This window comes from Canis lupus, chromosome 17, assembly GCF_003254725.2.
Source record: "Canis lupus dingo isolate Sandy chromosome 17, ASM325472v2, whole genome shotgun sequence".
NCBI lineage: Eukaryota > Metazoa > Chordata > Mammalia > Carnivora > Canidae > Canis > Canis lupus.
In genome coordinates, this window is record NC_064259.1 from 19666417 (window position 1) to 19683819 (window position 17403).

At 47.9% G+C, this 17403-nt stretch overlaps 1 protein-coding gene across 17 annotated transcripts in view; it reads right to left on the reverse strand.

Moving 5' to 3' along the window:
• Nucleotides 1-902: 902 nt before the first annotated feature.
• Nucleotides 903-17403, reverse strand: part of DTNB (dystrobrevin beta) — a 244793-nt gene continuing 228292 nt past the window's right edge. For 7 of the 17 annotated variants that reach the window (XM_035700347.2, XM_049095321.1, XM_035700350.2 and 4 more), the window contains 4 exons: nt 10481-10640; nt 9530-9694; nt 3076-3110; nt 903-1239 (listed from right to left, as the gene is read on the reverse strand). In XM_035700347.2, the coding sequence (XP_035556240.1) occupies nt 3106-3110; nt 9530-9694; nt 10481-10640 (330 nt within the window). In that variant the 3' untranslated portion in view covers nt 903-1239; nt 3076-3105. Of the gene's footprint in view, nt 1240-3075; nt 3111-6763; nt 6818-9529; nt 9695-10480; nt 10641-10704; nt 10810-17403 lie in introns of those variants that run through there. The other 10 variants (XM_025454472.3, XM_025454468.3, XM_025454473.3 and 7 more) reach the window with 5 other exon arrangements.

The window sequence follows — 17403 nt, forward strand, 5'->3', positions numbered from 1 at the left end:
TTTGCTCTCACACAGCTGGAGTGTGATCCAAGTTGCACCTGCCCCTCACACTTAGTACTCATGACATGGAGGTACTGGGCCCAGCACTCCCCCACACAAGCCTTCACCTCCTTCAGGGGTGGGAGTGATGGAGGGAAGGATGCAGAGTTAACCCCACCCGTTTCCCCCCGACTGCCCCCTCACGAGGTTTCCACGTGACTCCCATTCGTGTGTGGCTGCGGGCTGAGCCCTCTGGCTCTGCACCGGCCTCCTCAGGCAGTGGGCAGGGGTCTGCAGAGGCGTGGGGCGGGGGGATGAGAGAGCCAGCTGTGGGGCCTCTCACTTCATTCCAGTCGCTGCCCTTTATAAATATTTATAGCAGTTCTCCTACTAAAAATAACATCCTGGAGCCCAGGGAGCAGAAAAAAATAAATGAAAATCACCGGGAATTGGGATTGATTATCATGTGTGCCAGAGCAGAATGGAACCCTGAGAAGGGGAGAGGCGGCGCGAGCACAGCGCCCGGGGGTCAGTGCTCCCTCTGGCGGTCACGGGTCAGTGCTCCCTGCCTGGCTGGCCGCTGGCTCTGCTGCAAAGAATCTTCTGGCTGCTGGAGGAGGAGCCGTCCAGGGCTGCAGTGCAAGCTCTCGGCTCCCCCTTCCCGCCTCGGCTGCAGAGCCTCGGCATCAAACGGGGCGGAAGCCTAACCAGTGTGAGAGAAAGGAAGGAGGCTATTTTTAGCGCTGTGGCCAGGGTGTGAATGTCTGTAAAACTGAGCAAGGCCCGAAGTTGTCTTTGCACGATATGATACGGGGAAGAAAATCTGTCGGGTTTTAAAGGTCAAAGGTAGGAAGGGATCCTGTGCCCCCACCCTGGGGGGCACCCCATGTGCCGGCAAGAACTCCATCAGGGTCACACACACAGGAGATTCGTGCTGTTTCTTTTCTCTTTCCAACCTCCCGGTAAATTCCTGTTGCAGAGATGAGACTCGTGGCCCGAGGGGAGTGATGAAGATGCTAGTTCATGCAGGACTGTGCAAGGGGGAGGCCCACCCGGCGGCGGAGGCAGTGGCAGCGGCAGCATCTGGCGGTCCCTCCCACTTCCCACCGGCTGGGGCTCCCTGCTCCCTGCCAGGTAGTGACGTCTGGCAGCCTGCAAGCCTGGTCCAGGTGTGCAGCAGAAAGATGGACAGGAATGCGCCTCCGGGGGAGGGCCTCGCCTTCCTCGTGTCAACGCCAGCTTGCTGCATGTTCCCTGTGCCTATATAGGACAGACGCGCTGTTATTCAGGGGCGTGCTGGAGAGGGCCTCCGAGCACATGCTGCTAACATCTGCTGGGGCAAGACAATGTCCTGGGGTGGGGTTGCGGGGATGCTTCCCTTTCAACTTGGGAGATGCAAAGAACTGGTAACACTCACACCCCCTTCTAGGGAAAGAGGCAATCTCTTTTCTGGGGTACCTGGAGTTTTTGGAGTTGCTGCTGAGGTCACAGCGTCGGGGAATGTTTCAAGGAAGAGGGAAATGGGCTCACGATGCAAGGTTTGGAATGTAGTGTTTTGGGAAGAAGGGTTGTGACTGGGAAGAAGGACCCTCAACTTGGAGAAGTGCCTACAAACCCTGGGTGGGAGGGAAGGGAGCCTTAGCCTCAGGCCAGAAGACAGAAGAATGGAAGGGTCTGTGAAACTGAGCCACCTGAGGTGTCCTGCTTTTCCCCTGACCCTTTCTCGTAAGTCCTGACAGGCTCAGAGGAGAGCGCCGGGCAGCCCACTCTGAGCCTGCTTCTGGCCCCGAGCTCCCAGGTCGTGGGCTTCATTTCCTCATCTGCATGAGGAAGGTGAGACGGATGGCTCCCACGTGCCTTCTCCTTACCCCTGGTTCCTTTGCGCCCTGGGGAGAGGGGCTCTGGCAGGCTTGTGAGGGGCAAGTCAGCTCCTGACTCCCTCCTTGGCTGGGGCATCCCAGCCTGCTATGGGGAAGGGCCTTGCCTGAATGTGCAGTGGGTTCGGGCAGAGCCATGCCCAGGCCCCGGAGGCGTCAAGCTTTCCAGGGGCGTGGGTGCTTCCCAGAGACAACAGAGAGGAGAAGAGAACCCCCTCAATGGCCTGGGGCCGATGGGGGAGAGGTCATCAGGAAAGGGCTGGGAGGCTGCTCCAGGATTGGACGCCTCAGAAGGGCTTGGGAAAGTTCTTTGTACAGGATAGTGGGGCTGCTGCCCTGGCTCTTCTGCCTGGAAGGTCTGTCACTGAGGAAGATGGCCTGACTTTCACCAGCAAGAAGTTGGGGAGGAGAGGGGAGGCAAGATGGATAAAGACATCTCACCAGACCAAAGACATCTAGCCTGGAAAAAAATGCTTCTTTGGCACAGCTTTGGTTGCCCAATTATTTTCATCCCTTCTTTCTACAGAGAGGCCCCAAAGCCGTAATATCTTGGAACTAGGGGGAAAGCAGAATTAAGGTCCTCAGATGGAAAGATGTGAAAGACCAAATTCCTACAGCAACGAGCACTGTCCTCTGGGGAATTCTGTGCTCTCCTTAGTTGTTTTAGGATGTGAGAGGGTGCGGGTTGGCAGGCCTGATGAGAAGGGGTTTGGGTGGCTTTGTGGAGCAAGGGTGATCCTGCATGCCTGAAATTCCATCTGTGGTCAGGCACAGTGGCAGGTCACAGGTCTGGGTGTCGGAACCCAAGGGCAGTGGTTTGGACCCCTGGAGAGAGATGACAGTGGCATGGGCCACCAGGAGCAAGGTGGCAAAGGTGGCCAGACGGCCTCGGCCGCCTGCTCCCAGAGTGTGTTTCAGCTAGCAGCTCCTGGTCTGCCAGCTGCATCCAGACACAGGTCCCGCCCGAGGCCCAGGCCATGCCCCACGTAGAGCAGGATGGTTCCGAGCTCAGGAGAGGGGCTGAGACGGTATGATGGCAGGGCTGGGGCAAAGGGAAAAGGTAGAGCTGGGCTCTTTACAGGAGACCCTTCACTTGAATCTCCATCCCTCAGGATGGCTCTGGCTTGGAGAGTGTGACCAGGGCAAGGGAGGAGGAGAAGGAAGACCTTAGCTGCAAAGGGAAGGGGGTCGTGGGGAGGGCGGAGAACATGGTACTCACCCGCTCTTCCTCTCTGTCCCGGCTCCTCTGCTAACCTGTACAGCACGGACACAAACAACACACGGACGTCACACCCAGGGTCTCCTCACCATTCTGTGTCTTCTCCCAGGGGACTGACTCCCCAGCCCACAGACCCTCATCTGTGCCAGGCTTCTGGACTTGCCTCTCCTCTCTCCCCTCCCCGTATGCTGACTTTTCCTAACCAGTTATGAAACAGGCTGGGAGAGTCATGCTACCTACAACCAGCAACTGCCACAAACCTAAAACAGCCAGACAAGGGCAGCCCGGGTGGTTCAGCAGTTGAGTGCCCGCCTTGGGCCCAGGGTGTGATCCTGGAGTCCCCAGATCGAGTCCCACATCGGGCTCCCTACATGGAACCTCCTTCTCTCTCTGCCTGTGTCCCTGCCTCTCTCTGTGTGTGTCTCTCATGAATAAATTAAAACAAAACAAAACAAAACAAACAAAAAAAACCAGCCAGACAAGCATTCTTGGGAGGAGAATAATAGTACTAACGTGGAAATCTAGGGAGCGGTTACATCAGGGGGCATGGCCCATCCCCTGATTCTGAAAGTGACCAAGGTGAGAAGGAATTAAATGTTGATACAGGCAGTATTTCCTGCCTGCAGGCACATCTGATCGGGAATGCTAAATCACTGCTGCTTGCCCTGGGTCTCGAACACTGCCTGCACCCTCAAAACCCTGAGAATTCACAGAGGGCCACTGTTGTCAGTGTACCAGACCTGCACGAGCCTTCTCAGGGCATGCAAGCTGCATTTACAGCTCCCAACACGTGGGTGGCAGGTTCTGGAGAGGCAATTCTAAAGGACAAGGAGCATAAAATGAGGCTCTGGAGGGGCTGAGATGAATTTCGGGCTCTGAAGTAATATGTTAGTCGATTTCATCTATGCGGTCTTGGTTACAAGCCTCACCACTCCAGGGGAGCAGTGAGGGGATGTGAAGTCCGAGGGCACCCCAGTGGAGCAGAAGCGTTCCCTAGGATGCAGCCAGCCAGAGATCCAGGGGCAGGCAGAGAGAGGGCTGCGGTAGGGGCGAACGTGGTGGGGAAGTCCAGCTCGGTCATGAATTCCTCGGAAGGGTCCATTTGGCTCTCATGGCTTTTGCACCGAGCAGACTATGTCTGCCTGACAGGGTGCTGACCAAGTTGTGTTTAGGTTAGGTCCGCATGGTTTCAATCCCAAAGAAGCAAAGCTCCTCTTTCTCTATGGTTGACAGTTACTGTTCTCTGATGCCTTGGTGACACCAGTTACTGCCATGTTGGTCTACAGTAAAAATTCAGGCCCAGACCACGGCAGACAATCAGAAGGTCCATCCATAAAAACACTCGCCTTATACCCCAACCCACATACTGACTCCAGTGCCGCTACAAAAACATATCCTGGGACCCCTATAATGCTGAGAGTCAAACATTTGTTTAAAACCACACTCATGTCTCACCTCGACTCTTAACACTCTTTCCCTCAGGATGGCACCTAAGGCTGCAGAAACAGAAACTCAGGTGCCTTCCCAGGGTCTCACAGGGACAGACAGAAAGGCTGCTGTGTGCACTGGAGGAGACATGGGGAGACCTCAAGAGCAAGAGGGCCAGAAAGGAGAGATGCTGGCAGGGAAGATGGGTGCAGACACAGGCCCCCGAGGCCAGGAGGCGGTAGGCAAGGGAAGCCATGCCCGTCCACATGGGAGACACAGCCTGCAGCCAGCCCTGAACCAGGACCAGGGCTGCAGTCCACAGTCAGGGCAAGGCCCCAGGGGTCGGGGCCACCCTCCGTGGGCCGCAAGGAATGCAGGGAGGCTGAGGAGAAGCCATGGGAACAGCTATGGGGAAGGGACGGTCAATGGGAAGAGAGGCCAAAGCAGCAGCTGTTACGTCTTTAGCCAAGAACATTCCACATGAACGCCGGGATCCGGTTGGGTTGTGTGTGTGCGCGTGTGACTGCAGCACGTGTTTATGGAGTGTAACCTTGTCTCTGTGCCTCTCCTCCCCTCTTCACCGCTTGCATGACAAGCCTCCTGCCTTCTTCCTCATCTGCTCTCAGCACAGCAAGTTGTTCTCCTCTGCCATTCCCTGTAGCACTGCTAGAGGTCTCCGACGTAGCTGACCCCTACTTCTGACATTCTGGTGACCGTGCCACATACGTCACTCCTCAATTCCTCACAGTTACCGTCCACTGCCTCGCAGGCCTCGCTCTGACTCACTAGACAACTGTGGCACCTGGACTACGTTTCTCTCTCCTCCCTGTATCCTCCTCGGCCGCCCCCGAGTCCTGGTGGTGACTCCGAACACCTGCCTGTCTCCCCCATGCTAGCCCCGTGGGCAGGCGGCGCTGCAGAGGCTCGGCCCCAGGCGCTCCTCCTTTCCCATCGCACCTTCCTTGCCTGCAGCTCCCACACAGCTTCTTCCCACCCTTCCTTTTCCCACTTTTCCTAGTCTTTTCCCACTTTCCCTTTTCCCACTTTTCTCGCTTTGCCTAGTCTACCAGCCACTCAGATGACAGCACGGGGGCCGAGTCAGCCGCCCGGCCTGCATCCCGGCTCTGCCAGCTACTACAACCTGTGCAGGCGATGTCACCGCTCTGAGCCCTGTCTCAAATCCTTCCTCGTGGGCTGTGAAATCACACGGAAAGGGTGTGCTCAGTGCAGAGCATGCAGCAGAGGTGGAGAGAGTGGGCATGTCTTCTATAGCCCAGCCTCCTTGGGGCCACTCCCACTCCCAACTTGATGAAGCACTCTCCAGCACATCACGTGGCTTATTTCCCTGTATTTGTTCATTTGCTGATATCCCACTATGTGCCAGGCACTGTTGTGGGCGCTGGGGATACCTCCTGAACAAAAGAGACCAAAACCTCTACCTTGTGGAGCTTATGGTTGGAGGAATCCAGAAAATACACATATTAATATATGATAGAAATAACGGCTAACTCTCAAATGTTATGTGTTCAGCATAACACAGACACATGAAGATTAAGAGTGCGAGGCACGGAGTCAGAAAGACCCAGTTCAAAGAGCCTATTTTCTCATTGGTAAAATAGGGGCATCATTATATATCTCTCAGGGTTGGTAAGTATTAATTAGATAATATACGGACATCATTTAGCACAGCTCTTTGTGCATAACAAGTTATTAAGCAGGTTTTATATCCAATAAAACTAGGAAGGCATTACTCTCCTTTGCTGATACCTTTCTTTATTGCTTTTAATTCTTCCATTGAGGTCACAAAACCATTTGGCTATTCTGCCCACAATAATCTCTTCCTTTGCAGAAACCCTTCTTGTATTTATAATCACACACTCGAAGTTTGATGATTAACTTTTCCTGCCACTTCATTTTATCTCCTATTTATTTTGCATATCTCTGTCTTGCCTCCATAACTATATTATAAACTCCTGGAGGCAAAGGGTCATGTTGTGTGCTTTCCTGGTATCTACTTTCTATATCTGAACCATCTCTCATAGAATTGGGAAATGAGGCAGCTTCTGTTGATCACCTGACACCACCACCTCCTTGATGGCCAGTTGGGGAAAGCAGACAGAAGGCACTGTGGGGATCTGAAAGCTCTGGGGAAAGGGCAGCAGGAAGAAAAGCAGAGCTGAAAGGGGGGGGGTTGGTTTCCCTCAGGGGCTAAGTAGCTCTGCCTCCCACTCAAACTAGGGGTCCTGTGAGCTGCCTTTACCTCTGTCTTTCCCATTCTGCTTCTTCTCTTCTTCTTCCTCTGCACCTTCCTCTGCTGTGAAAACAAGTCCAAAGTGGCCCGTGACCCTTCAGCACAGCACAAGCACGGGAGGAAGGTGAAGGGAGTGACTTAGCAGGCTTGGGATGAAAACCTAGCTAAAGGCTTAGGGTCACAGGCCTCCAAGGGCGCTGACACTCACCTCATCTGCACCATGCACGGTGCACACCCTAGCACTTAGCCATGAGCTCTGAGCCCCTAGGGGCGGCACAGGCTGAGGTCACCCAGCCTGCTGAGGGCTCTGTGGCCCGCTTCCCTGGTGACTGGGGTGGGGGTGGCTCCCTCATCTCTATGCCTGCTTTCCTTAAGGTGACCACATCTACTAGAGATACACCTAATATCTTGCAGTCAGGTTCAAGAAAGCAACCATCCAAATACGTGGTGAGGAATACCTACATTAACTTCTGTTAAGAGAAAACAACCAAAAACTGGAAGTTTTAGCTGACAACAAACTTAAAAGGACTGAATGGCAAAGTGGCTGTGTGTGGAAAAAGTGAATGCCCTCTCAGGTTGCTTTCCCAGGGGCCTCACTCAGGGAGGTCACAGTTCATTGTGCTGTGCAGGGAGCAGATACCCCGTGATAGGGAGAAGTGCTCTCAGCTCCGGGAACTCACTGTGAATTGGGGCCTTGAAACTCTTGGCCACATCCTAGTGCAAGCAACCAAATGGTGAAGTGAAAACCACGTCACATTAAGAATGTAAGAATGGCTGAAGGAATAGTGGACAGTCACCTTCAAGAGGAGAAGGCATAGGGACAGCCATGTTACCAGCCACCAAATACTTAATGAGCTAAATTAAAGGCATAGGAGGGCTAGATTTACTTTGGGTAGCTTCAGAGGGTAGGATGAGGATGAATTGCTTACAGAAAGGCAAATTTTGGCTTCATGATAAGAACCTCCCCATGATGAGAACTGGTCATGAATGCGCTCACTGGCAATATCCAAACAGAGGACTTTTATATTGGGCAGCAAGCTGGATTAAATGACTTCTAGGATCTTTTCCAACCTAAGATTCTGTTATTTGTGAAAATGTTTTTTAAAAGATGAGGAGGACAAGCTATGGCTATAAATAGTATGTTTACATGGTATGGAAAATATTTAAAGACAATCTGAGTATCTCACCTCATCCTAACAGAACCTCCAGCAGTGATAGTAAACATGTGAGGGTGCCAGGCAAGCCTCTCCTGTTCACTGAGAAGCTGGCAGCCTCACATGTAAAGGGAGTCTATTCCTGCATTCTGTAAAGATGTGGTGTCACCTGCAGACTTAGTCCACATCTACCTGTGGACTTCAGGGCTTGAGAGAGCAGAGCATCAGAGGTGGCTCTCTGGGTGCTGTGTGTTTAATGGTGTCCAGTTACCTCTCCTCCTAGTGTGATGAGCTCATGAGACATTGATCTTGCCCAAACTCTAGTCGTGAGGCACTAGGTGGATTAATTTCCATGACCTGAAATTCCTTCTAAAAGTAGGATTTCTGGCATCTTTGGGAAACTATATTAGGGAAGGGACTTTCTAATCACCTGTGAAGTCATCTCAAGGGCAGTCACCTCTTCTATTTCTGTGTGTTTATGGAGAGGGTGGTGCTTCTGACAAGGGTTGAGAAATGGTACCAGAACAGAGACAGCGTCACCTTCATACTCCCCGCACGGGAGAACCAGCATCTTAACTGCCTTGGAAAAACTAACCTAGGCCATGCACTTATTCTAAGTGGACATCGGCAGATATGAGAGGGAAGCCATGGGCCAGCCCCATGACAACACTAAAGGTATATGTTTTGTCCTTTGAAGGTCTGAGGACATACACCTCTCTGCCCTAAGAGCATGGACTGATGGTTTCAGTGGATGTGTTTGAACAGCCCATGGAAAAACCTGCTTTATCTTTTTATTTAATAACCTTGTTTATCTACTTTGAGGTATTTAAAAGACTATATTAGCTGAAAAGAAACAAAAGAGAGCCATATGTAGCACTTAGGAAGGGAACCCATTTGTCTAATTGGGAACATGGGAATCTGACCACTGTAAACAGGTTAGTAAACATCTGGCAGTTACAAAACTAAGAGAGTCATGGGGATTTTTGACGGGGAAAATATGACGATATGGGAATGGCCTTTTATTTCTTCTCTCTTTCCTGGGTTTTATGTAAGGGGAGAAACAAGGTAAGCATCTCCAGAAAGTCACCAAAAGAGCTAAGTGTGGGAGAGATTGAGGAAGGAGCCACACGTGTGATGGAACAGAGCGGGGGTGAAGAGCAACAGGCTCCGGCCGCGAACTTCATGTGAAATCAGAGCCTAGTCATGGACAAAAGGAGACAATAGGGTTTCCAAACTAAATCAAAGAGGAGAAAGCAGAAAGGCAGCTGGGAGAAAGTCCGGAAGCTTTTGTGGCTGATTCGGTTCCGGTCATCCAGGAAAGCTTCAGAACGAGGTGGTCGAGCATCCCTAGGAAAGAGCGGCTGCAGATGCAGCACTGCTGGAAGACAAGTTAGGTGAGGAAGGGGCTACGTGTATGTGCACAGAGATCTGAATTTCTTTAAACTCTTGACAGTGTTTGTTCTACAAGGAATATCCTTAAGAGAAACATAATGTGTAACTGTGTGCGTGTGGCCCAGTGCGGGACAGAGGCTCTCTGGGTGAGGATGTCCAGCGCGTTCCTAGAAGGCTAAGAGACTGAGAGGTGAGCTGAGGCAGCGCGTGCTGCATGAGGATGTTTTACCAAGTGCTGAGGAAGTGAGGAGGCCATGGGGCTGGAAGGGGAGGCATGAGGCCGTGCGGGAGCTCTGGGCTTCACCTGAATGGAGCTCCTTCACCAGGGATGACATGGTGTTGGTGATGGAGTCAGCAGCCACCAGCAGGTCATTGCGGAGGTTTCTCCTCGTACCTGAGGACAGTCAGAGCAGATGGCAATGCCAGGTGGGTGGATGTGGAGAAGAGAGCCGAGCGCCCGCCTCAGTCTGCCAGGCCCCGGACCTGGTGCAGGACACCTAGGGGAGAGGCAGCCACAGCACCTCTACCCACTCCTGGGCATGTGAGAGGCACGAGGCACCCAAACCCTCGTTCTCCTCCCTCTTCTTCTCTACCTGAAGATTCTTAGCCACAATCAAGAGAGTTGGATTCCAAAATGAACACGGCCCACAGTTGGCCTGAGGCAGGCCTTTGTTCTCCAGCAGCTCCACCATCCTGTTCTTGGTCTCTCCCTCAGCTGCGAAGTCATCCCCCAATTACATAACACAGCTGGTTGTGACAATCCTGTGCTCAACGTGTGTCCAGCAAAGTCCTACTTAGGGTTCTTAGAGTACTTCCTCCTCTAATTTGCTCTAAAGACTTCCCAGGCAAAGCACAACTGTAGGAATTGCTCCATCCACTTCCTCTCTGGAGGAGGCAAAGCCCAAAGGATGAGGCACTTCCCTTAACCTGGGAAAAAGAGCACAGAAGTCCTGGAGGCCTGCTCTTCACACACACATACAGCCTGTAGACCTCCCATTGGGAGATCAGCCCATCTAATGAGAAGGGACCAGCACTTGACTTATTTATACCATATATGAAAATCAGGATCACTTAAAGTTATGCACACAAAAGAAAAGAAACTGGAAAAATCTCAGTCGGAATCGTGTTTATGTTTCCAAACCCCTCTAGCTCTCCATTATATCCTGTTCCCAAATCTCACCTTGTGCAAAGGCCTCCTGCATGTCTCCCCCGACTCCACTCAGGGGGTCCTGTGGACAGTGGGTGGGGGTGGAGCCAGCTGACGTTGAGCGGACGGGCATGGGCATTGGGCGGCCACCTCCATGTGTGGGCGATGTATGTGGTGACCCTGTGGCCTGAGCCTGGGAGAATCAAAGACATAAAACATGTTATCTCAGGTATCTTACCTCTTTGAGGGAGGGGAAAGTGCTTTTTCGCAGTCTATCTAAGCCAGCCGACACAGCTGCGGTTCAGTTGGGCAGCGCACTGCAGGATCACATTTGAAAGGAAGGAGTCGGGCTGCCTCCAGGACTGCAGAGAGGAAGAAAAGGAAAAAAAAAAAAAGAAAAGAAAGGAAGAGGGGGCAGGGAGAAGGAGAGAGAAAGCCATGAGACTGGACTAAGACTGGGAGGGAAAGTAGAGGCTAGCATGGAGGGAGTGGGCTTGCAGGTAGACAGATTGACAGAGTAGCTGGGTCCAGGTTCAGAGCCAGGTTGGGGCCACACAGTTAGGAAATGATATACAAACATCCTTAATTTTTGTTTGCAAGCACACTTATGTACATTATCTCATTTGACCCCCTCACAACAACTTGTGAATAGAAAGGGCATACATTTTTGTACCCATATTATGGAAGAAAAACACGATGAAAAGAGGAAGAGCTTTGTGCCAGGCAACATAGCTCATGGAAGTGTGGAAATAACCATCTACTCCAAGGGCAATGACGTATATACTCTGTACCTCTGCAACTCCCAGGCTACATAAACCACGTGCCTGAGTGTGTGTCAGAACTCAGCTGCAGGCTGCTTCCCAGGGGCCAGGTCACTGTACTTGTCAAACATACAGTGAGATCTTTTTGGGGCATTCCATGAGGACCAGGTAAGAATGGACACATGTTTAGTGGAAACTGAACTTTACTTGCGAAGGCTCTGGTATAGTTTTGGAGAAAGCAATGGGATAACATTTAAAAATTCAACTTAAAGGGAGCTGCCTGAGATTTGGGCCCTGCTGCTGTTCAGAGCAAGGGAAACTGATTGTGGTATATAGTGGGTTTTTTATGGAAGCAAAACTGGGAAAATATAAGCCAAAGTATGCAAATGAGTTCAGATGAAGAGATTTCTCTCTTGGGGATCTAGCTCAGAAACTCCCCACACAACAGAATCTGCTCCAAACATGCTGACGGCCTATATGAACAAAGCCTTACCTCAATGCTTCAGCCAGTATAGGCACTGCACTAGACAGAAATGGTTTGTTCTCCGTGACTCTTAATTCTGATTTGTGCAAGCACATGTATGTGTATTTTGAGAAATTTAAAATATACGGAGAGCTAAAAAGTATAACATGATAAAGCATCCACACTGATAACTGTCCATATTTTGTCAAATTCACTTCAACCTAAGAACATTGCAGATAAGTCTGAAGACCCCTTTGACCACCATTCCTGTCTAGGCCCAGTCCCTCCTCTCACCCCTTCAGAGTCAATGATTATAAAAATCTTGGGGTGAATTTTTTTACTTATGTGTACATATATAACTATGAATAATGTATGATATTCATGCTTTTAAATTTTGCATGGATGGTATCAGACCACCCATATCATTTTGCAATTTGCTTTCATCACTTAGCATACTTTCTAAGATCTTCCCATGATACAAATGATAGAAACCTAGGTCCTTATTTCACATTATATGCCAAAATTAACCCAAAAGGGATCATACTAAACATAAGAACTAACCCATACAGGGACACCTGGGTGATTCAGCAGTTGTGTGTCTGCATTCGGCTCAGTGCGTGATCCCAGAGTCCCTAGATCGAGTCCCACATCGGGCTTCCTGCATGGAGCCTGCTTCTCCCTCTGTCTGTGTCTCTGCCTCTCTTTCTCTGTCGTCTCTCATGAATAAATACATAAAATCTAAAAAGAAAAAAAAGAACTAACCCATACAATTTTTAGAAGACAAGATTAGGCAATAGTTTATTTTATTTTTTAAAAGATATTATTTATTTATTCATGAGAGACACACACACAGAGAGAGGCAGACACAGGGAGAAGCAGGCTCCATGAAGGAAGCCCGATGTGGGACTCGATCTGGGGGCTCTGGGACCACGCCCTGAGCCAAAGGCAGACGCTCAACCGCTAAGCCCCCCGGGGGGCCCCTAGGCAATAGTTTTTTAGATATAACACATAAAGCACAAGCTACAAAAAAAATGTTAAATTGGATTTCATCAAAATTGAAAACTTTTTTCAAAAGATACCTTTAAGAAGGCAAAAAGACAATTCACAGAACGGGAGCAAATTTTTGCATATCATCTATCTGATCAGGGGCTTATATCTAGAATACAGAAAAACCTCTTGACAATAATAAAATGACAAGTGACCTAATCTAAAAATGGACAAAGGGCCTAAATAGATATTTCTCCAAAGAAGACATACAAATATCCAATAAGCATATGAAAAGATGCTTGACATCATGAACCATTAGGGAGATGCAAATCAAAACCACAATGAAACACCACTTCACACCCACTGGGATGCCTACAATAAAAAAGACAGATAATAACAAGTGTTGACAAGGGTGTGGAGCATGGAACCACGGCGTACTGGTGACAGGAATGGAAAACGGTGCATTTCTACTGCTTTAGAAAACAGTCTGGCAGTTCCTCAAAAGATTAAACACTGAGTGCTATATGACCCAGCTATTCTACTCCTATATGTGTATACCCAAGAGAAATGAAAACACGGGGCTACACAATAATTTGTATACAAGTGTTCACTGCAGCATGATATGTAACAGCTGAAAAGTGGAAACAATCCAAGTGTCCATCAACTGATGAATGATTTAAATAAAAATGTGGAATATAGTTGACCCTTGAACAACATGGATTTGAACTGCACAGTCCACTTACATGTGGATTTATTTATTTATTTATTTATGATAGTCACACAGAAAGAGAGAGAGAGAGAGAGGCAGAGACATAGGCAGAGGGAGAAGCAGGCTCCATGCACTGGGAGCCCGACGTGGGATTCGATCCCAGGTCTCCAGGATCGCGCCCTGGGCCAAAGGCAGGCGCCAAACCACTGCGCCACCCAGGGATCCCGTGGATTTTTAAAATAAATACAGCACAGCACTATAAATGTATTTTCTTTATGACTTTCTTCAACATTTTCTTTTCTCTAGCTCACTTTATTATAAGAATACATATACATGTAATACAACATACAAAATAGATGTTAACTGACTATTTTATGGATAAGGCTACTGGTCAACTATAGGCTATTAGTAGTTAAGCTTTGGGGGAGTCAAAAGTTATCCACAGATTTGTGACTGTGCAGGAGGTCAGTACCCCTAACATCCCCCCCACTGTTCAAGGGTCGACCAAATAGGATTCAGCAAATAAAGGAATGAAGTTAGGATACATGCTATAACATGGAAACCCTGAAGATATTGTAGTAAGAGAAATCAAGCCAGTTACAAAAGACCGAATATTATCTGATTGCATTTCCAGGAAATGTCCACAACAGGCAAATCCATAGAGATAGAAAGTAGACTAGTGGTTGCCTGGGGCTGTGGGCCTGGGAGAAATGGGGAGCGAGTGCAAGGGGGTGTGGGATTCTTTCAGAGGGTGATACTGTTCTAAAGTTGATTGTGGTGATAGTTGCACAGTTCTGTGAATAGAGTAAAAACGACTGCATTTTAGGTTTTAAAAGATACTGTGTGAATTATATCTCCATAAAACTATTATCAAAAAGATACCACTAAGAAAAATAAAAAGATAAGTCACAGGCTGGGAAAATATATTTGTAAATTATATCTGATAAAAAAAAATTGTGGGTCTTTGCAGTGATTTTTTAAAATTTGACACCGAAAGCTAAGGCAACAAAAACAAAAACAAGCAGGACTACATCAAAAGTAAAAAGCTTTTGCACAGTGAGGAAACCATTGAAAAGCAACCTACCAAATGGGACAAAATATTTGTAAATCATACATATGATAAGGAAATTAATATCCAAAATAGATAATGAGTTCATACAACCCAACAGCAAAAACAAAAACAATCTAATTAAAAAATGGACAGAGGAACCAAGCATTTTTCCAGAGAAGATATACAAATGGCCAACATGTATGTGAAAAGGTGCTCAAAATCATGAATCATCAGGGAAATGCAAATCAAAATCACAATGAGATATCACTTCACACCTGTTACCAAAAGGTGTGGTTATAAAAAAGGTAAGAGACACATATTGGTGGAGACATGGAGAAAAGGAAACTCCTGTGTACTACTGGTGGGAAGGTAAACTGGTGCAGCCACTACAGAAAACAACATAAGAAGTTCTTCAAAAGATGAAAAGAGGGATCCCTGGGTGGCGCAGCGGTTTGGCGCCTGCCTTTGGCCCGGGGCGCGATCCTGGAGACCTGGGATCGAATCCCACGTCGGGCTCCCGGCGCATGGAGCCTGCTTCTCCCTCTGCCTGTGTCTCTGCCTCTCTCTCTCTCTCTCTGTGTGACTATCATAAATAAATAAAAATTAAAAAAAAAAGATGAAGAGAAAGTGAAAACAGGATCTAGAAGAAATATCTGCACTCCTATGTTTATTGCTGCATTATGCACAGTAGCTAAGATATGGAAACAACGTTAAGTGCCCATCACAGATAAATGGTCAAACAAGATGTGGTGTATTATGTACAATGGAATATTATTCAACCATTAGAAAGAATGTCCTGCTGTTTGCAACAATTATGGATGGACTCTGAGGGCATTATGTTAAGTGAAATAAGCTAGAGAGAAGACAAATACTGCAGTCTCACTTCTATGTGGAAACTAAAGAGTCAAACTCACAGAAACAGTAGAAAAGTAGTTGGGGCTGAGGGCTGAGGAAAATAGGGAGAGGATGGTAAAAGGCTACAAACTTTCAGCTGCAACAGAAATAAGGTCTGAGGATCTGATGTAAAACATGGTGACTATAGTTGAGAACACTACAGTGTATCTGAAATTTGCTAAGAGAGTAAAATTTCAATGTTCTCACACATATAAAAAGACAAATATGTGAGATTATAGATATATTAATTACCTAGATAGAATCATTTCACCATGTATGTGTAATATTAGGTCACCCCAATGTACACTTTAAATATCTTACAAATTAATGTGTCAAAAAGTGGAAATGAAAAAAAAATGAACTAAACTAAACAAACAAAAAACAAACTTGTGTCCAGAACACATAAAAAACTCTTGCAGCTGAATATTAAGAAGATAAACAACCCAACTACAAAACAGGCAAAGATTTGAATAGATAGGGCAGCCCCAGTGGCGCAGTGGTTTAGCGCCGCCTGCAGCCCAGGGCGTGATCCTGGATCGAGTCCCACGTCGGGCTCCCTGCATGGAGCCTGCTTCTCCCTCTGCCTGTGTCTCTGCCTCTCTCTCTCTCTCTGTGTCTCTCATGAATAAATAAATAAAATCTCTTTAAAAATTAAAAAAAAAAGATTTGAATAGATATTTCATTGAAGTTGTACAAATGGGCTCATAGTCACATGAAAAATGCTCAACATGAGTTATCAGTAGGGAAATGAAAACTGAAATTACAATGAAATACCACTTATCTACTGAAATAGCTACAATCAAAAAGACTAACAGATATGGAAAAACTGAAACCCTTGTAAACTGCTGATGGGGGCGATCCCTGGATGGCTCAGCAGTTTGGTGTCTGCCTTCGGCCCAGGGCGTGGTCCTGGAGTCCCGAGATTGAGTCCCACATTGGGCTCCCTGCGTGGAGCCTGCTTCTCCTTCTGCCTGTGTCTCTGCCTCTCTCTTTCTCTCTCTCTGTTTGTCATAAATAAATAAATATAATCTTTTTTTAAAAAAATAAATAAACTGCTGATGGGACTGTAACATGGTACAACCACTCTGGAAAACTTTGGCAGTTTCTTAAAATGGTAAACATAAGCTTACCATATAACCCAGCAACCTGACTCTTACCTGCCCAAGAGAAATGAAAACATATGCCTACCCAAAACTTGTACACAAATGTCCATTGGCTACAGTTTAATAGGCCAAAAGTGGAAATAACCAAAAGTTGATTGGTGGATGAATTAACAGAATGTGGTTTATCCATACAGTGGAATATTATGAAATCTTTTTGCTATTTTTGCTATTGTTTAACTTCACAATATTTCCCACTGACAAACACATTCTATTTTGTGAAATATTTTATTTCTGCCAGTGCTTATAAAATATTTATTACTATTTATTTTTTTTTAGGGTATGTGTTTTTTTTCCCCAATATCTCAGGAATCCTGTTTTGGTTAGATAATGTTATCATGTATTAATCATTGCATTTTAGGGAACCACCTCCACCTTTATCCTATACTCACCATCATTCTCTACTTTTTTGGCCATTTTTAGGGGGAGAGGGGGCAAATAATAAAGTATAAAATTCACTCTGGTTTGGAAAGTGCTTATGTACAAACAGCCAGATCTAGCAGTCCTAGCCTCAACCCAAACGAGACAATGAAGCTAGGAAAGAGGTAAGAGAGTCTGTAGAGGGGTGCCTGGGTGGCTTAGTTGGTTAAGTGTCTGCCTTCGGCTCAGGTCATGATCCCGGGGTCCTGGGATCGAGCCCTGCATAGGGCTCTCTGCTCAGTGGGGAGCCTGCTTCTCCCACTCCCTCCGCCTTCTACTCCGCCTGCTTGTGCTCTCTCTGTCAAATAAATAAAATCTTTAAAAGAAAAAAAAGAATCTGTAGAAAAGCAAGAAAGTGTGATGCAGGGCAGCCTGGGTGGCTCAGCGGTTTAAGCGCCCAGGGCGTGATCCTGGAGACCTGGGATCGAGTCCCACGTCGGGCTCCCTGCATGGAGCCTGCTTCTCCCTCTGCCTGTGTCTCTGCCTCTCTCTCTCTCTCTCTCTCTCTCTC